Here is a 17,818-nt window from a genome sequence, read left to right on the forward strand (position 1 = left end):
ATCACTTGTCATTTCGCCGTTCCTGAGCGCGCGAAATTTCAGCCCTATCATTTGCGGAAAATAATCGCTTCTAATTTAAAAACTATTATAGCCTCGACACTTTTGTATTAGGATTTTCGTCTGGAAATGTTCTAAGGAATCTGTCATTAAGAGGACCTCCGGTGGTTTTAGGACACCCTGTATATATATATATACATATATATATATATATATATTGGCTACCGGTATTCGAGATTGGCCCGATGTTCAGCCAAGTTGACCACCCTTACATGGGATTGCGCTTGTGACAATTGTACAGATGTGTTATGATAAAGTTGAGAATGAGCAAAAATTCAGAGACTATTACTGTTTTTCGATTCTCAGTGTACTGGTATTCGAGATTGGTCCGATGTTCAGCCAAGTTGACCATATGTCCATGGTCAACTTGGCTGAACATCGGGCCAATCTCGAATACCAGTACCCTGAGAATCGAAAAACAGTAATAGTCCCTGAATTTTTGCTCATTCTCAACTTTTAATCTTAATACGCAAATGCTTACTTAAAAAAAAGTAATGTCTGCTGAAAAATACAATACCATCTAACGACTAAAGTTGTAAGCGATATTGTATTAAAGAAAACATGATTACTGAACAATTTTATTATTGAGTGATGTGCAATTCCGTAACCATTACTGTTGACCACCAGCATTAAAATAATATGTAAATAATATGTAGCCTAACAGTAGGGTAGAAAACATATATAAATAGTTAGCTCAGCGTTAGCGTACCAGGCTAGAATCCGAAATCTTAGATTCGAATCCCACATATAAAAAAATTAGAAAAAAGAACTAGTTGAAAAGTTTTTTATTTTCAATAAAATCTTGTACCAAAATCATTACTGGTTTTTATCGTAATGATTGTGGAAATACAGTACTGATTCAATACTGGATTAGTAAGTAACAGTCAATCAGTTGATCTACAATATTCATTACTGTAGAATCCGTAATAATTATTGTAAGACCAAAATTTCATAAGTTTTATCGATCTACACTGGCTATAGCGATTTTTGTTGACCGTATCAAGCTATTAAAATTATTATTGCGAAAAATATTACTCCAGCCAGGATTCGAACCTGGGACCTCCCTACAATCCGTGACGGGCGTCTTAGCCAGCTCGACCACCGGGGCTGTGTATTTTATTATTTTATTTATATTTATTTTATTAATTATATTTATTACGGATATTACAATTATTGTAAAATCCGTACTGATATTACTGGGAAAATGCTTACTGTAGTGGTACGTAATGGTTACTGTAAGAAAGACTAAAAGTTAAAAACGAGGAAAAATGTTATAACCATCACTGTTTTTCAGCTCTCACAATCAGTGTAGCCAATCATCAACAAAGATGATGGGCCAATAAGTGGCCAAACATTGGAGCGTCACCATCTCGCGAGATTGGCAACCGATATAAGCCCGAGTGCATAGACATAGTCTATCTAGACTGCTGGTTGGCGGAGTGGGGGTAGAGCTCACGTAGAAAAGGATGCACTCTGTTTCGTGTCTGTGCGTTCTCTCTCGCACTATACTATACGTACACGCACCGGCATAAATGCTGTCCCTATCCTTGTGAGGTGCACGCACACAACTACAGGGACTCTAGTTGTGTGCGTGCACCTCACAAGGATAGGGACAGCATTTATGCCGGTGCGTGTACGTATAGTATAGTGCGAGAGAGAACGCACAGACACGAAACAGAGTGCATCCTTTTCTACGAGAGCTCTACCCCCACTCCTGAAATTTGAGAGAACCAGCAGTCTAGATATACTATACTATATCTATGCCCGAGTGTAAGCCCAAAATTTGGTTCTTTAATAGGCCGAATTATATCTGAATCTAAGTCCAACATTGGGCCTCGCAGAGGATCATCGGTTGACAATCTCGCGCGATGGTTATGCTCCAAGGTTCGGCCATTTATTGGTCCATTATCTTTATTGTTGATCGGCTACCGATATTCGAAATTGGCCCGATGTTCAGCCAAGTTGACCCTTACATCTGAAAATGTTCTACACTCTACAGGTATCTAAAAATGATAGCGAAAATAGGCCTAATGACGATTTTCGATATATACTTAATTTAAATTAACTCAAAAGTTACAAGAATTACGAGGATTGGTTTATCAATCGCAGGCCAAACTTGGCTTATATCCGATTTGCTAATATCAGTTAGTCAATGATGGTCCGAACAATGATTAAAAATCGACCTGTCAGCGTTGGATCTCCAATCTTGGGCCAAAAAATGGTTTTATTTAGATACGCCAAAATAGGTTCATGCATGATGAACCAAATATCGGCCTTAAGTAGAATTATATATGGTTCACCATCGAGTTCTCTGAAACTATTGTGCCTCAACGATCCAAGGTACTTCTTTTAGTATCCGAACGTTGTAACATTAGTCAGAGGAACGATCGAATATATGCGAACACACACCACGCTGGTCTACCATGACAAATAACACCGACACATCTGATACACATTTTTTATAATACGACTATGTTGCGCTAGCTTTAAACTTCGAACGAAGTATGTTATAATTTAATTTTATTCGATTGCTGAAGAGAGTCACGTACAATTTTGTAAGATTTAAATTTATTAGGTGGTTATATGATTAAAAATCTAGTAACACCAATACGATATATATAGTATATAAAGAAAGTTTTTCACACCAACTCCAACGGTAACGGCTCGCATTGCCTAAGCGTTATCTACCATCACATTCGTTAATTTAAATTGATTTATAAGAATAGTTTGAATAGAATGTATTTTTCATGGCTAAACAGAATCTATTATAGCTATTTTTGAGTTGGGCACTAACCTTAGACCGTAGTTATTCTTTATTTTCTTCAAATTGCATTTATATGCAACCTGAGACGGCTTGTGTGTTGGTATCATGCCGGTAACTGTCGAGGCTAGTTTAATCTTTGTCCCGCCCATTGTCCATCAAAAATCCATTATGCCCTTCACCTTCATGCTCCTATAGAAAGTAAGAAAACCAAATCTGACATATTGGCATTTTATTATCCAGCTTTTGCAGATCAAGACGAAGGACGTGGCAGCGTCATATTATACTGCGAATCGCGTAGTCCCCCATGAACGTAATATAAATGGACCGACATGTGTTCTGCCAACTAGTTAAGCCATTAATACTGAATGAGGCGGAGAATAAAGGTACTTCGTTGCTACGTGGAAACATAATGTTCGTCGCGTCTTTGACACATGGCCAATTTTAACAGGTAAAGGACATACAATGTTTTCGTTTTTAGTGTTTTAGAAAGAAGAACGTTCCCGTTTACGTTTCCCATTTTCTAGTTATACAAGAGTGGTAGGCACGCATGGTCAACCATAACTGCGTTATGAATTTGGCGTATTAACCAAGCTCGCGGTGAGATGCGGCCGTCCCGCGATTGGCGTTTCTCGGCGCGCGGGAATACGTATAATAAACAATTCGTAAATAACAACTCGGTAACTATTGCGAAAGTTGTAAAATGATAGAGGACTTTTCGACTCACAATCAGTCTAGTCCGCTCTATCCGTAAATAAGAGATGAGGCGGGTGTTACATAACACCTTGTATAATAATACGCTGAATCATAACGCACTTACTCGTATGAACCGACCATGCGTGCCTATGTGACTAGACCCGTCATACTGATCTGTATGTCGCTACAACACGAGAGCATGCACGCGTTACAATACCCCAATTTCTGCGACAAGTACGGGTGATTACGAATATGAGACGGTTGTCAGGGAGAAGATCGTAACTAGAGCTCCTTAGTACACGTGTAATCCGTGTATTTAACTTATCCGTGTTTTAACCCGTGTACACGAATTTAAAGAATCTTCATTTACGTGAATCCGTGAGCACGCACGGAAAAAAAAGATTTGCTATGACAATCAAAAACCCTGCTAGTCTAGCAAATTTACCGCCGTAATATACGGACAGCCAGTTTGCTATGTTGCAGTAATCAAATCGCAAAGCTGCATAGGATTAGTAATTATATCTAATAAAATTTGATGTTACAGCACGGTAGATTTGTTAGTAGAGCAAAGATGATTCTTTACTACAACCAATGGAAAAAATAGCTTGGTACATGTAACTAATTTTTTTGCTGTTACATAAAAGAAAATTAGGTGCATTAATAAATCCTATTATAGCAAAATTATTAGTTACGCCAACAATTAAAATTAGGTAAAGTAATGCTCATTAAAACATTTACTCTGCAATTATTATCGTGGCAATCGCAATATGCGATACTTGCCCTGGCTTCCACGCCTCCCTTTATACCCTACGAGACTGAATTTTGATTCCGAGTTTTTGGCCGACATCATGCGCGGCCTAGCGGCGGTCGGCGAACTACTCAGAGGCTGGCGCTAGCTACGTCTCGCACTTAGCGAAAATGATTTGTTGCAGTAACTAAGATAATTTCAGCAAAAATCGATTTGTTTTATGAACAAAGTAACGATTGCTCTTACACACGACTTCTTTGCTGCATTAGCAAATTTACTTCTTTAAAACGTTTAATTTTGTTCATCAAACTATAGATTTGCTGAATCAACTAAATCAGTTTTTTCCGTGCGTGAGCACGTGAATGTAACACGTGTTCACGAATACCCGTGAACGTGACACGCGTACACGAATATCCGTGTATGTGACACATGTAAACGTGTAGCCGTGTATACCTCAATAGGGAAATATTTAGAGAATTGTGTGACAAAAAATCTGGATAAAACTTGGAATGCTGGAATTATGCGTATACATGTGTCGAACAACGTATGCAAAAATAGAGATCTTTCATCAAATTTTGACAAATATTTGCACACATTTACACGTATCACATATACACGGATTTTCGGGTATACGTGTCACATTAACGAATATTCGAATACACGTGTCACATACACGCCTATACGTATACACGTGTCACGTACTCAGGTACACGTGAATGAAGGTACCTTAAATTCGTGTACACGGATTACGTTACGATTCGTAACCACCGTCGTATCTCACAGCAGCCCGACGAGTCATTTCACGAGTTTTTTCGCCCATGCTTGTTGCAGAAATATTATCAAACCCGAAAAATCGAGGCTGGAAAATGTGTAGAGTTATGTAATGACCCTTACGGAAAAAACACTCAAGTTTTGAGTGTTAACTTACTCGATTGTCTGAATTTACTCTTAAATTTGGGCGTAAACACCTAGATTTAAATATTTACATCCTTTGAGAGTAAATTCGGACAATCGAGTGTTAACACTCAAAACTTGAGTATTTTTTCCGTAAGGGGACTGAGGAGGAAATCGCTGAGGGCATTGTGATTTACATATTTACGGCATTACTGGGCATGATTAGGCATTTTTGGGCATTACTTTGGGCATTAGAACTCGCTGAGGCATTATAAAGATAAAATAACATAATGAGATAAAGTAGCGCCCACTGGGCATTGAGTCTAATCTACAACGTGCTTTCTGCGTCGAGAAACATTCTATTTTATATAAACAAATCGAAACGCTTAAAAAAATCGTCGACAGTGTACGATTATACAGTGTATAATATACAATTTATCAACTTGCACAAAGTTGTTAGACGTATTTATTGGTCACAAAGAAGAATGTTTCTAGACGCAGAGAGCACATTGTAGATTAGGCTTTAGTGTACAAGATTTTGGCCAGTGGTTTTCCCATAGACATAGAGGATAGACCATTAACAGACAGAGAGGCAAAATAGAGTGGCCGCAGGGGGCATGTGATACTTTTTTACGTTAATCATTAAATTACGCAACATAAGATAGGATAAGATAAAATAAAATAAAATAGCATAAAATAAAATAAAATAAAGTAAAATAAAATAATCTTACTGCTTTTTTTTAAAAACTAAGATTTATAATTACGTTCCATTGGTTACCTTAAATTAAATTCAATTTAACGTTCTTAGATCTAATGTCTCAAGATAAAACGCAAAAAGCCAGACGTATGACAAGTTAACGATCTGTTTACCTGTCTTAGCTATCATTAGAGTACTTGGTGAGTAGAGGGTTTCTACCTGAACAGGAAATCGTCGAGCCATCTATCGGCGGCACTCGTCGTTCGATACGCCCAGATAACGCAAGACACTCCTGCGAACATTTTAAGAGTATTCTTTAAGAAAATTTACAATATTTCATAAATCATTCTTATATATTTATTCTTATAAACAACGATGAATATTTTTCGGTCCTTTTTCAGATATAAATAAAATTGAAATTTAAACGTCAATTGTTAGGACCTAGGCAAGATAGTGACCATATACGGTATATGGATTCACTTAGCAATATAATGGCCACCACCTTGCCTAGGTCCTAACAATTGGCGTTTAAATTTCAATTTGATTTATTCTTATACAGAGTGAGTCTTTCCATATCCGACAAAATTTTTGAGAAGGTAGAACGGATCGAGATGAACGAAAAAGTCCTGTACCATTTTGCAATTTTCGTAATAGTTAACGAGTAATTAATTATTAAAAATCGTTGTCTTAGGTCGGCCTACTGCCCAATTCGAGCGCGTGGCAAGATGTGACCGCCCGGTGATTGATATTGCTATGCGCATTTCGCTACGCGCTCGAATTGGGCGGTAGGCCGGCCTAAGACGATTTTTAATAATTAATTACTCGTTAACTATTACGAAAATTGCAAAATGATACAGGACTTTTCCATTCATCTCGATCCGTTCTACCTTCTCAAAAATTTTGTCGGATATGGAAAGACTCACCCTGTATACAGGGTGTACTAAAACCACCGGATATCCTTTTAATCGCAGATTCCTTAGAAAATTTCAAGAGGAAAATTCTAATAAAAAAATGTCGAGGCTATGATAGTTTTTAAATAATAAGCGATTATATTTCACAAATGATAGGTCTGAGATTTCGCACGCTCAGGCACGGCGACTATTCGCAATAACATATATTAGTTAAGATGTTGTTTACGCGTCTATTTCGACTTTTCAGAACAGTGCGTCGATACGGGTTGTCGACCATACACTGAACTGTCGATACGCGATTTTTTAAATTTCCCTTTCTGATTTTCTGAATTTCTGAATTCTGAAAAGTCGAAATAGACGCGTAAACAACATCTTAACTAATATATGTTATTGCGAATAGTATTATCACAGCCCCAGTGGTCGAGCTGGTAAGACGCCCGTCACGGATTGAGGGAGATCCCAGGTTCGAATTCTGGTTGGGGTAATATTTTTCGCAATAAGAATTTTAATTGCCAGATACGGTCAATAAAAATCATTGATGTTGTTAATTACTGCTGGCGACTTTTAAGAGTATTCTTAATAGTTTAATAAATAAATACATAATAAATTAAATAATTAAATAAATATTTCTTTAAATATTTTCGTCATCGCTACTAGCGCTAATGCTTTCGTCATCTGCTATGTATCTTTCATATACACTCTCTCTTTCTCTCGCGCGCGCGTCCGCATAATCTTCTCTCCGTCACACGGAAAACACTACTTACTACTTTTCATACTGTTTTATTTGTTAAATCAGCCTAGCTTTTAACATACATTACTCTTATAGCATTAGAAACACGTTGTAAAAATTGCAACATGTTTCTGAAGCTATAAAATACCTTTATATGAAATAAAAGTTAAGCACCACCACTAATAATACAACTTCACGATCGCCTGCCACTAGGTTCGGACCAACCAGGACGCCTGCCCTTTTTTTTCTTACTCAAAAAAGTATAAAATTTTTATATATTCAAATTTCAACTTGTATACTTCACGTTGGTTTCAACATTTTTTTTACACTTTGAAAAAATTATGGGTGTACTTCTAACCAACGCTGGCCAGGCAGGTGATTGGTTCCTTATTCAGGTAGGGAAAAAATAACTTTTTTACAAAATTTCAGCTTGTATAAAACAACCTTAACAAAATGTTCACCAGCTCTCCGGCTATTATAAGCGGACATAGGAACGTCCTCAGGGCTGCGTTCAGAAACGTCACCCGAACGCACCGGCGTATCATTTTATCCTTGTTTAACATACGGTGAGCAACAAAGATAGAATGATACGCTGGGGTACCCGGGTGGTGTTTCTGAACGCAGCCAGTATATCCTTAGTATGTTCTACCGATTTTCACGGATATACCCGGGATGTTTGAAAATCCCTTTAGATATATCCGGTGGACATACTTGGGATCAACTTTTGCTGTGTGGGTAGTTACAGTTACAAGTTACCAATTCTGAAAAGTACCGCGTTACAGTTGCAGTTACTCGAAAAGTAACGTTACTTTGCAGTTACTCCCTTGCAATAAAAATAAAAATATCGAATCTGCATTTGAATTGTAAAGCGGCGATAAAGGCGTTTATGCGCAAACGCAAAGCCTAATGCGATCTATGGAGATTGAATATATATATATAAAGTAACTATTAATGTAACTGTTAAATTAGTTACTAGTTATCGAAAAAATGTAACTGAGTTAAGTTACAGTTACAGATGTAGAGAAAGTAACGAAGTTAAGTTAGAGTTACCAAAAAGAATTAACTGTAACTGTAACTTCGTTACAAGTAACGAATTACTTCCCAACCCTAGTTTTCTATTGCTGCACTGGTGAACAAGTGCGGTATGCAAGAATGAGAAAAAAATATACTTGCCTTACTCTAACTCATTGCACTAATTCACCAGTGTAGCAACAGGAAACAAGCCTTTGCAATGCAGAACGCGGACTTTTATGTCAGAAAGCGTAGAACTTCGACTCCGTCGGTGGTCGTTGGCCTCCGATGATATACATACTTGAGCGACGTAAGTACGTAAAGGCCTTCACACATAAAATTCCAAGATAAAAAAACATAAAATTCCGTAAAGACGTAAAACGTAAGCATAAGAAAATCGACCAATCACAGTCGAGAACGTAAGGTAATAACGCAAGCAGTAGCAAATCCAATCTGTTGATTTTCTTACGCTTACGTTTTACGTCTTTACGGAATTTTGTGTGTGAAGGCCTTTACGCAAGCTACGCTACGTTATCGTAATCGATGCACTCCCTCTTCCGCCGTCGGGAAGAATGCGACTGTCACCGAGCGACGATAACGCGGCCCAACGTACCGACTGGCGTCGCGTCGTCGCGAGCGAAAACAAAATATGTCTTCGTACTCGAGCGAGCTGTCACGCTCCCAGGAATATCTGAGCTTTCGCAGCTCCGTACCGCTCAGGAAGATCGTCGTCGACGCCGACGGCACTAAGGTACCGTTTCCTGTCGTTATCGCTTCCCAATCCTTTCGTTTCTACCCGTTTCTCCCTTCCCCCCATTTATCGCCGATTTACGTCAGTTTGCAAAGTGGCCTCTCATCACTCCGATAAGTATTTACGAGCGTTCGGTTAAACAAGTGTCTCGAAATGTCCCTGCAATTGTTTCAGGGATGGAAGGTGTACGACTCTAACCCAAAGACCATCAAGTCCCCGCTTATATGTCTTCCACCTGTCTGTGGTACGGCTGATATTTTTTTCAGACAAATATTGAGCCTGGCTGCCAAAGGTTACAGAATTATCGCAGTAAGTTGGACGTATATTCGATAAGCCTTTAATGTGTATGTAAAAGAATCAGTTTTTTATCGCGCTGATGTAAGCGGTAAGGAAGGCCTTTACTCGAGGGGTAAACCACCGAGGGCATTGTGGTGTGACGAATTTACAGCATTACTAGGCACTAGTTTGTGCATTCGGCCTTGCTGGGTCATTATAAAGATAAAATAGGACAAAGCCCACTGGGCATTCGTAGGCACCGTTGTACACGATTACTTTTGCAGGCTGAAGCACCGGTATATTGGAGCATAAAGGAGTGGTGCGACGGATTCAGAAAACTGTTGGATTATCTAGAACTTGACAAAGTCCACATCTTTGGTGCTTCCCTAGGTCAGGCAGAACGCGTCAGATATTTACTTTTGCTGTGGTACAATCTAGTAAACAAAATAAAAAAATGTTACACTCGCAGGTGGCTTCCTGGCGCAGAAATTCACAGAGATAAATGCGCACTGTCCTAGAGTGGTGTCTCTGATTTTGTGCAATACCTTTACGGACACTTCTGTATTCAGTTACAATGATTCCGCAGCGGTGTAAGTAGGAGATTTTTATGTATATAACTTTCAACGTGCAGCTGTTACATGTGCATGGGTCTGCGTGCGATAAAAATCTGCCGCTTTTTACATTGGTTGTATTTTCTTTCTGTTACAGCTTCTGGATTTTGCCCTCGTTGGTGCTGAAGAAAATGGTAATGGGAAACTTTGCAACGGAGAAAGTCGACGGAGAGATTATAGAGGCGATTGATTTTATGGTGGAACGGGTATGAATCTTATGGCGAATTCGGTTGTTTGCACCAGTGCGCACCGAGTGCACACTAAGGCTTGGTTTCAGTCAATTCTTATATTTAAGGATCGTCTTAAATATCACTTGAAATATTTCTTAGTGAGTGAATTGATCTGTACAGCATCCATACGGATCACTTTTGGCTAAATACTCTTTGAACATGTATTTAAGACAAAGTTAAATAATAAAAATTGACTATAAACAGGCCTTAGTGTGCACTCAGTGTGCACTGGCGCAGACAACCGAATTCGCCATTACTTTTCTTCAATCTGATGAAAGGTGGAAGACACAAAAAAAAAGCAATGTTATACATAATATACCTTAATTGTAGCTCGAGAGTTTAACACAGCCCGAATTAGCGTCACGTTTGACAATGAATTGCATAAATTGTTACGTACAACCTCAAAAAATATGTCATTTACCTGTGACAATAATAGACGTTTTTGACGAATATGCGATATCAAATGCCGTTAGAGAAGAAATGTACAAATGCTATCCAAGTGCAAAACTAGCACACTTGAAAAGCGGCGGGAATTTTCCATATTTAAGTCGTGCCGCCGAAGTCAATTTACATTTGCAGGTAAATTCTATAACGTATGATTAAGTCAATTGTCGAGGACGTGAAATATCGAAGCGGTTTTTTTTTCAGATTCACTTAAGACAGTTCGAAGGCACGGAATACACGGCTTTAGAAAAGATTAAGATTTAGCGCAATGTATTTACGTTAGGGAAACTGTAATAAAATCCAGAAACTGTATATAAGTATTGATTGTACGGAGGTTCTCCTTTGCTCACATGTGGATGTTAAGACTGTAGACAACCTCTATGCCTTTTGCATTAAGCCAAACATATAATTTTTTAATATAATATAATTTTTAGTGGTGGTATATTTGTTATATAATGCAAAAGTACCTTAGGATATAATTATGTGACATGACGTATGTATTGTTACCTAATATGTTACCTGTTTCATTCTTTAAATATAAAAAGCATTTATATTTTCTAACAGCTTAGTCTTCCTTCAGTTGTAACAGAATTCTTACAAATTACTTCTTATAGCATTAAGTCGCTACTGATAAAAGTAAGAAATACTTTTTAAATTCCTTTCGCACGCGGATTTTGTACAAAATACATTTAATTATAGTACATCTCTATAAAGTTAATAATAAAATATTCTCGAAAATCACATTTCATATATCACTGGCCATTTTGTACCGAAACTCAATATTTTCACACATCTTATTTTTATACTTTGGACTGCTATTTCTGTTTATTATATGGTGGACAAAGTTAGAAGTGACCATAGTTTGCTAGGTCGTCTGACCGGGAGACCGTATAAGAACTTGCTTGGTATCGATTCCTTCGTGTGTACCTCTCGCGTTTCTCTTTTGCAATCTCAGATTACAGGGCCTGTTTTGCCCAGTCTACGTATATGACATCATCGTCCATGTCAGTTGCTTTTCGATTTTTCTTTCTCCGCGTTCGTTTGTAATAAAAATTTAAATGGCCGCGATTACAGCTTACAAACTTTTGTTACATAAATTGAATTATTACAGTTTAAAAATTTTCGTTACACGAAACAATGATTTTACCTTTTCTCTTGATTTATATTTTTTATCATATGCTTCTCCGAAAATGTACAATACTGCCAAGGAACTTAATTTTGCGGTTTCATTGAAATATTCTCGCGAATGCTAAAAAATTCGCATACTAAATATCGTTAAATTCGTATTCGGGAACGTGACGGACATTGTTTGAGCTTTCGTATGAAAAATGAAAAAAAAAGTGTTAAGTAAAATAATTAGTGAGGATTTTGACTTGTCCAAACTCGCAGGTAGGTATCGACATAATGATAAGATTACAGTTATCACAGGCTACTGCGTGTTGCCATAATCCGTTTAATGGTTTGACGTTATCTTTTGTAAAGAACGACGTGTATAGTGTACGTTCCAGAGCTCAGTCTCTCACCTGCGTGTGACGCGAACAGACAGCCGGTATCCGATATCGCGGTATTTATCGCGACATGTGACGATAGCGTTTATTTTAATCATTTTTACGGTACGTTTGCGAGATCAATTTTATTAGGATAGATACACCACGCAAATTTTTATCCGTTTCTTCGTCAACGTCCGTGAAATTGTTCTTCGGTCGTGAAGTGGAGCACGTGTTTAACGTAGACTTTTCGCTCGAGTATTCGTGCTAGTTTGTACATTGTTCAATTTTATTAAATTCAAGAGAGAAGACAGAGGATTGTGTTATATTGGTAAAGAATTCAATCGTCATTCAACCTTTGTGCTGTAAACCGCAAGTTCTTATTTGTCCAGTGAGAAATGATTCGTTGAAACGATGTCGACTCGACACTGTCAAATTGGCGTCGATTTGACATCGTTTCGACATTGATCGACGAGTCGTTTCTCGCTGGGTACATGCGTGAGTTTATTTTACTTAAATACCTCGCGGTTTCTTCAATATCTTTTTTTAGCCACGTTGACTTTGACGAAGCATAATTTCGACTACTAAATCCAAATAATCGGATCATCGTAATAAGGTGTCGTGTTATTATCGATCATCCGCGTCTAATCCCTCGCGTGATGAAACGTCGATGACGTACATACGTACTTTTAGATTTATTTATAACTTACAGTACCCTCTATAAGTTTGGAAACACTTAATAAAAGTGTGTAATACAAAACAAATACACGATGAAAGCGATGTATTTTGCTTTGTAAGTGTTTATTTAACTAAAGAAAATTAAAACGAAGGTACATACGACGAACTTTTAATAAAGATTCCAATTAAATTTTAGATTCCTCAAAGTAACCACCTTTTGCTTTAATACGACTGCCTCGCATACTCGCGGCATGCGATGAATTAACTTTTGCAGAGACTTAGTCGGAATACGTTTCCATTCTTGCTGGAAAATCTCCCAGAGATGCCCTTCACTTGTAATTCACGCTCTTTGCGAATCCTCCCGTCTAATTCGTTATTTAAACGTATCGTAATTTTATCGTTACATCGTTATTTAAATAACTTATGATATACATCTATTTATTTTTATTTATATCAAACTATTTCCTATCAATTTCTATCAATCAAATAAATCCTATAAAAAAAATCAAAGTATTTATATCAAACATGTGCGCAGATCGCTGCTGTGCCACTATTTATCTGTAAAATATAGGGTGTTTCCAAACTTATGGAGGGTACTGTATAATCATCGCGTAACTGTCCTAGCAAGAAACTAAGGAAAATAGCTCGAAGCAAAATTCAATCGAGTGAAAGGAACGCTGACCGCAGGCCTGCCTGCTCGGAGAACGAAGCACTCGTCGCAAACACTCGTCTTTGTTACTCTAAACAGACAGGCAAGAATGCCTGCACATTTCTATAATTATAGAATACATTGTAGAAAGAGCCAGGCATTACTAGCCTGTCTGTGTACACTACGAATCACTGATGCCTTCCCGTATGAACATTTTCCATGTATGTATATGCAAAATGTATTGATGTGTTAATATGTGCCTGAAGTCATGTGGGAAGGCATCAGTGATTCCTAGCGTACATTATAAATCATGAAACTCGTCAACTTTGAACCTTTTTGAAATATCTAATAGACTCGAGAGTTTTCTGTATCTAGCGGAGAAATTAATTATTACGTTATTCGTTGGTTACTTGTTGCAGTTGCACTTTCCGCGGACATTGTCATAAGAGAGTGATTTACGCGGAGCAGTAATGGATTCACCAGAATAGTGAAAGTTTTCCTGCTCGCATCACAGAAAATACGAGCAAAAATGGACAACGAACAAAGACCTCTCGTGGACACGGGGAGAATAGCGACGTCGACGAAGCTCGCCTACGCCCTTGGACACATTTTCAACGATCTAGCGGCTGCCGTGTGGTTCTCCTATACTTTAATCTACCTTCAACGAGTCGCATTGTTAAAACCCATCGTAGCCGGTGCCCTCTTGCTGTTAGGTATGCGTCCAATTCTTCACGCATGGACGTTAGTCATGCTATCGATTAACGTTGCAACGATTTTCATTCAAGGGCAAATCATCGATGCCGTTATGACGCCCATATTCGGTTTCCTGGTTGATCGCTACTGCAACAAGAAACTTTGGCACGTCGCCGGCTCCGTCTTGGTCACCCTGTCCTTCCCCGTAATATTCGGCGGTTTTGTCAACTTGTCCGCCGGGATCGCCATGCTTTTATACGTAACAAGTATTACGATATTTCAAACGGGCTGGGCGGCCGTGCAAATCTCCCATCTGTCAATGATTCCCTCGTTAACTAATTCCGTCCTAGCCCGAGCCGATCTGACCGCAATAAGGTACGCGACTTGCGTAATGTCTCTAGCAGCCGAGTGCAGCGAGATGTAAACGTTCCGTTTCAAGACGAATCTCTAATCCGTAGATACTCCGCTCAAGTCGGTGCGGCCGTGATAGCTTTTGTGGTGGCGTGGATAATTTTACCAACCGATGGCGGATCGATGGTTCAATTGGACCAGCAGGATGACTACAAATTCAGAGTACGTAACGAGGAGATAAGGTGACCGAGAAGAAGAAAATGGTGCATGTGATTCTCTTTGGTTTGCAGAACATCGCTCTGATCCTGACGACTCTCGGTCTGACCGTGACCGTTCTCTTTCACATTTTCCTCAAGGCGAATCTCCTGGAACAAACGAGACCCCCAAAGCCGTCGAGCGTCGAAGAGCCGGCGAAGCTGTCGGACGTTCCGTCGAATCGCCGGATGTCATGGGTCGGCATGACGATTTTGTTGAGAGTCGCGATGCTGTACGTGGCGAGCAGATTATTTATCACTCTCGCCACGGTGTACTTGCCGCTGTACATAGAAGAGACCAAAATCGACGGTAAACAAGCGCTGGCCAGTGTGCCGCTGGTCTCGTACGTATCCTCGTTTACGGCCGCCTTGCTACTCAAGTACATCAACAGAATTTGCGGCACCAAGGTAATATTTCGATAAAGAAAGGAAGGAGCGCGTTGTTTCCTGCTCTCTAAAAGTTAATCGATGGATTTTCACTGAAAACAGTGAATAAGTCATTGGCCGCGTTCAGCAGAAAGAGCTACTTTGCAACTGTTGTAAAATTCGTGAATCCAGTGAGAAATGATTCATCGATCGACGTCGACGTCGATTGGCGTATGCTCTTAAATTCACTCAAGATTAAGAGAACACGCCAATCAGATTCACGAATTTTACAACAGTGGCAAAGCAGCTTTTTCTGCTGAATGTAGCCAATGGTTTACAGTTGTATACAGAGTACACCACTGCGATTTTCAATGGTGTACCTTGTAACTGTAAATCAGTGACTGTTCACTGTTTTCAGCGATAATCCACTGATTGACTTTTGGAGAGTGGAGGTGTATCTTTTGCTTCGTTTTGCCTCGCAGGCTTGCTACTTCCTCGGCGCCATAATCGGCATAGTCGCCGCCGTTGTCACGGAATTCGTCGCGAGTAGCACGACGATCGTGTACGTCGTCGCCGTGCTAATTGGCGCGGGAAGCTCCATCACGATGGTCACCGCGTTGAGCGTCACCGCCGAATTGATCGGCTCTCGAACGGAGCGCAGCGCTTTCGTATACTCGATCGTCACGTTCCTCGACAAGATCATCACCGGCCTCGTGGTGATAGTCATCGAAAAATGGTGGGCGCCCGTCGAACCGTCGCATTGTCTTTCCGTTGACGCGGAAATTAATTTTACCTCGGCCCTTTTAACAACCTGCTTTCGTCAATCTCTTTCAGGAGGTGTAACGACAAGGAACTCTGCCCTACTTACAACCGAGACACGCTGGCCATCGTTTGCGCCTCCTCAATGATGCTAGGACTCGTAACTCTGCTGTCTGTATCGCGTTGTATAACTTAAAAAATTAACGAATCAATATATTTTTACATATCACGTCTGTAAACCATATAACTTATTTTCTCGGCATTGCGAACAATAAAAATATTGCATCATTATCGCGGTTTTCATATTCGTATAGTATCAGTGGCGAAATTACGAATTTATATCGACTGTAATGTTAATTATAGCGAGTCCACTGACAGGACTTAATTGCGATCGCACTTGATCGGTCACACGTGAATTTGCCGACAATACTCCACCTAACGAAACTGCGTTACGTCCGAGAGAGAAACCGGCGCACAAGGCAGATGGAAAAACAGTATTACGGATAAAGATTTATGAGAGGCTCGATTTGGGGTTATACGCGCGCGATTGGGATTGAATAGGAGACTTGTTAATCTCGCGAGAATATGTAATGAAGATAAGAATACAGCCCACCCGAATTTTGACAAATAAGAAATCAACTTATTTCATACCTCACCTCGCTCAGACACTCCATCGAAGTGGCCAATATTCTCCTGCGAATGAATCTGAGAAACGAGTTCCGGAAACGAGCGTATTAACGACATACCACATTCTTCCTCTGACGTCACGTGACGTCACAGCGCGCTACGGTACTAGCGTACGCGCCAATTCGAAAGTCGATCGAAATTACCTTGTTCCTTCTCGCGTCTCCCGCTGATAGATTCCCCCGTATTTCCTCAAGTCTCCATAGAAAACATCGAGAGTGTCGTCGTAGCAGTGTGAAACTTGCGCGAAAGGCGTGGAAATTGTTTGACTGACCGCGCTTGGAAGCGTGTCAATTCGAATCGGACGCTTCTGTGGCGGCGGCGCGCGTTTGCGCGGCCGCCATGACACCGGTGGAGCTCGTACGATTCCGAAGACGTAGCGCGACCGCTGCGCCGGTTAATCGCGAAATTTCCCGGTAGAAGTGCGCGACGAGGGAAAATTCTTGCCGAGAGCGTCGGCCGGAGTGACGAGCGATCGTCGGGGCGTGTCGGTTGCCGCGGATGCTGCCGATCGACGCGGATTCGCGGGCGATGCTGCGTCGCGGTCGAGGCGGACGGCCCGCCTCGGCGCCGGTGAGTAAGTACAGGCTCTCCAATGAGAAATGATTCGTCGATCGACGTCGAAACGACGCACGTCGAATCGACATCGACACCGTCGAATTGACGTCGATTCGACATCATTTCGACGTCGATCGACGAATCATTTCTTACTGGGTCCGAGGACGTAGTCGCGGGAAACCGGCTTTTACGATCCCTTCGGGGAAATTGACGCCCGATCGACGCATTTTCGTTAGGTGAAATCGTCGTACTTATGTGTATCGTGATGCATCGTGTCGCGTACGTGCCAATTCGAAAGTCGATCGAGATTTCGTCGTTCCTTTTCGCGTCTCCCGCGGATAGATTCCTCCGTATTTCTTCACATCTCTACAGAAAATGTCGAGAGTATCGTCGTGGCAGTGTACGTGAAACGTGCGCGATAAGCGTCAAAATCGTCTTGGAATCCGCGCTCGGTAAAGTAATCAGAAACTGGCTAGGGAGAGGGAGAGGGAGGGAGAGGGAGAGGGAGAGGGAGAGGGAGAG

At 40.2% G+C, this 17,818-nt stretch overlaps 3 protein-coding genes across 11 annotated transcripts in view; 2 read left to right on the forward strand and 1 right to left on the reverse strand.

Annotated features, from left to right (window-relative positions):
• LOC105560320 (AT-rich interactive domain-containing protein 3A) overlaps positions 1–16,877 on the reverse strand; it is a 146,630-nt gene extending 129,753 nt beyond the window's left edge. For 3 of the 8 annotated variants that reach the window (XM_012009337.1, XM_012009336.1, XM_012009334.1), the window contains exons 1-3: positions 16,706–16,872; positions 6,027–6,145; positions 2,852–3,010 (exon numbers count right to left, since the gene is read on the reverse strand). The gene's annotated coding sequence lies outside the window, so the exon portion shown is untranslated. Of the gene's footprint in view, positions 1–2,851; positions 3,011–6,026; positions 6,146–16,705 lie in introns of all 8 variants that reach the window. The other 5 variants (XR_001008811.1, XM_012009333.1, XM_012009332.1 and 2 more) reach the window with 5 other exon arrangements.
• On the forward strand, positions 9,110–11,378 carry LOC105560319 (maspardin-like). The gene is made up of 7 exons (XM_012009331.1): positions 9,110–9,256; positions 9,431–9,565; positions 9,817–9,922; positions 10,002–10,122; positions 10,241–10,349; positions 10,704–10,952; positions 11,022–11,378. Exons 1-7 carry the CDS (start codon positions 9,155–9,157, stop codon positions 11,079–11,081), a joined length of 882 nt encoding a protein of 293 aa, XP_011864721.1. The 5' UTR covers positions 9,110–9,154; the 3' UTR covers positions 11,082–11,378.
• Positions 11,458–16,682, forward strand: LOC105560317 (major facilitator superfamily domain-containing protein 12-like). Of its 2 annotated transcripts, none has more exons than XM_012009330.1 (7): positions 11,458–12,635; positions 14,051–14,344; positions 14,417–14,699; positions 14,783–14,897; positions 14,966–15,337; positions 15,778–16,031; positions 16,130–16,682. In XM_012009330.1, exons 2-7 carry the CDS (start codon positions 14,161–14,163, stop codon positions 16,248–16,250), a joined length of 1,329 nt encoding a protein of 442 aa, XP_011864720.1. In that variant the 5' UTR covers positions 11,458–12,635; positions 14,051–14,160; the 3' UTR covers positions 16,251–16,682. The 2 variants fall into 2 exon arrangements, with proteins under 2 accessions (XP_011864720.1, XP_011864719.1); XM_012009329.1 differs by having other exon boundaries at positions 11,458–12,430.
• Positions 16,878–17,818: the final 941 nt, after the last annotated feature.

The sequence above is a fragment of the Vollenhovia emeryi genome, unplaced genomic scaffold, assembly GCF_000949405.1.
Source record: "Vollenhovia emeryi isolate VEMERY1.0 unplaced genomic scaffold, V.emery_V1.0 DF939233.1, whole genome shotgun sequence".
NCBI lineage: Eukaryota > Metazoa > Arthropoda > Insecta > Hymenoptera > Formicidae > Vollenhovia > Vollenhovia emeryi.

Coding starts and splice junctions, on each gene's coding strand:
- LOC105560319 (XM_012009331.1), top strand. CDS start 9,155: ATGTCTTCGTACTCGAGCGAGCTGTCACGCTCCCAGGAATATCTGAGC. Junction 9,566..9,816: donor AAGGTTACAGAATTATCGCA/GTAAGTTGGACG, acceptor TTACTTTTGCAG/GCTGAAGCACCGGTATATTG. Junction 9,923..10,001: donor CATCTTTGGTGCTTCCCTAG/GTCAGGCAGAAC, acceptor TTACACTCGCAG/GTGGCTTCCTGGCGCAGAAA.
- LOC105560317 (XM_012009330.1), top strand. CDS start 14,161: ATGGACAACGAACAAAGACCTCTCGTGGACACGGGGAGAATAGCGACG. Junction 14,345..14,416: donor CGGTGCCCTCTTGCTGTTAG/GTATGCGTCCAA, acceptor TTTTCATTCAAG/GGCAAATCATCGATGCCGTT. Junction 15,338..15,777: donor ACAGAATTTGCGGCACCAAG/GTAATATTTCGA, acceptor TTTGCCTCGCAG/GCTTGCTACTTCCTCGGCGC.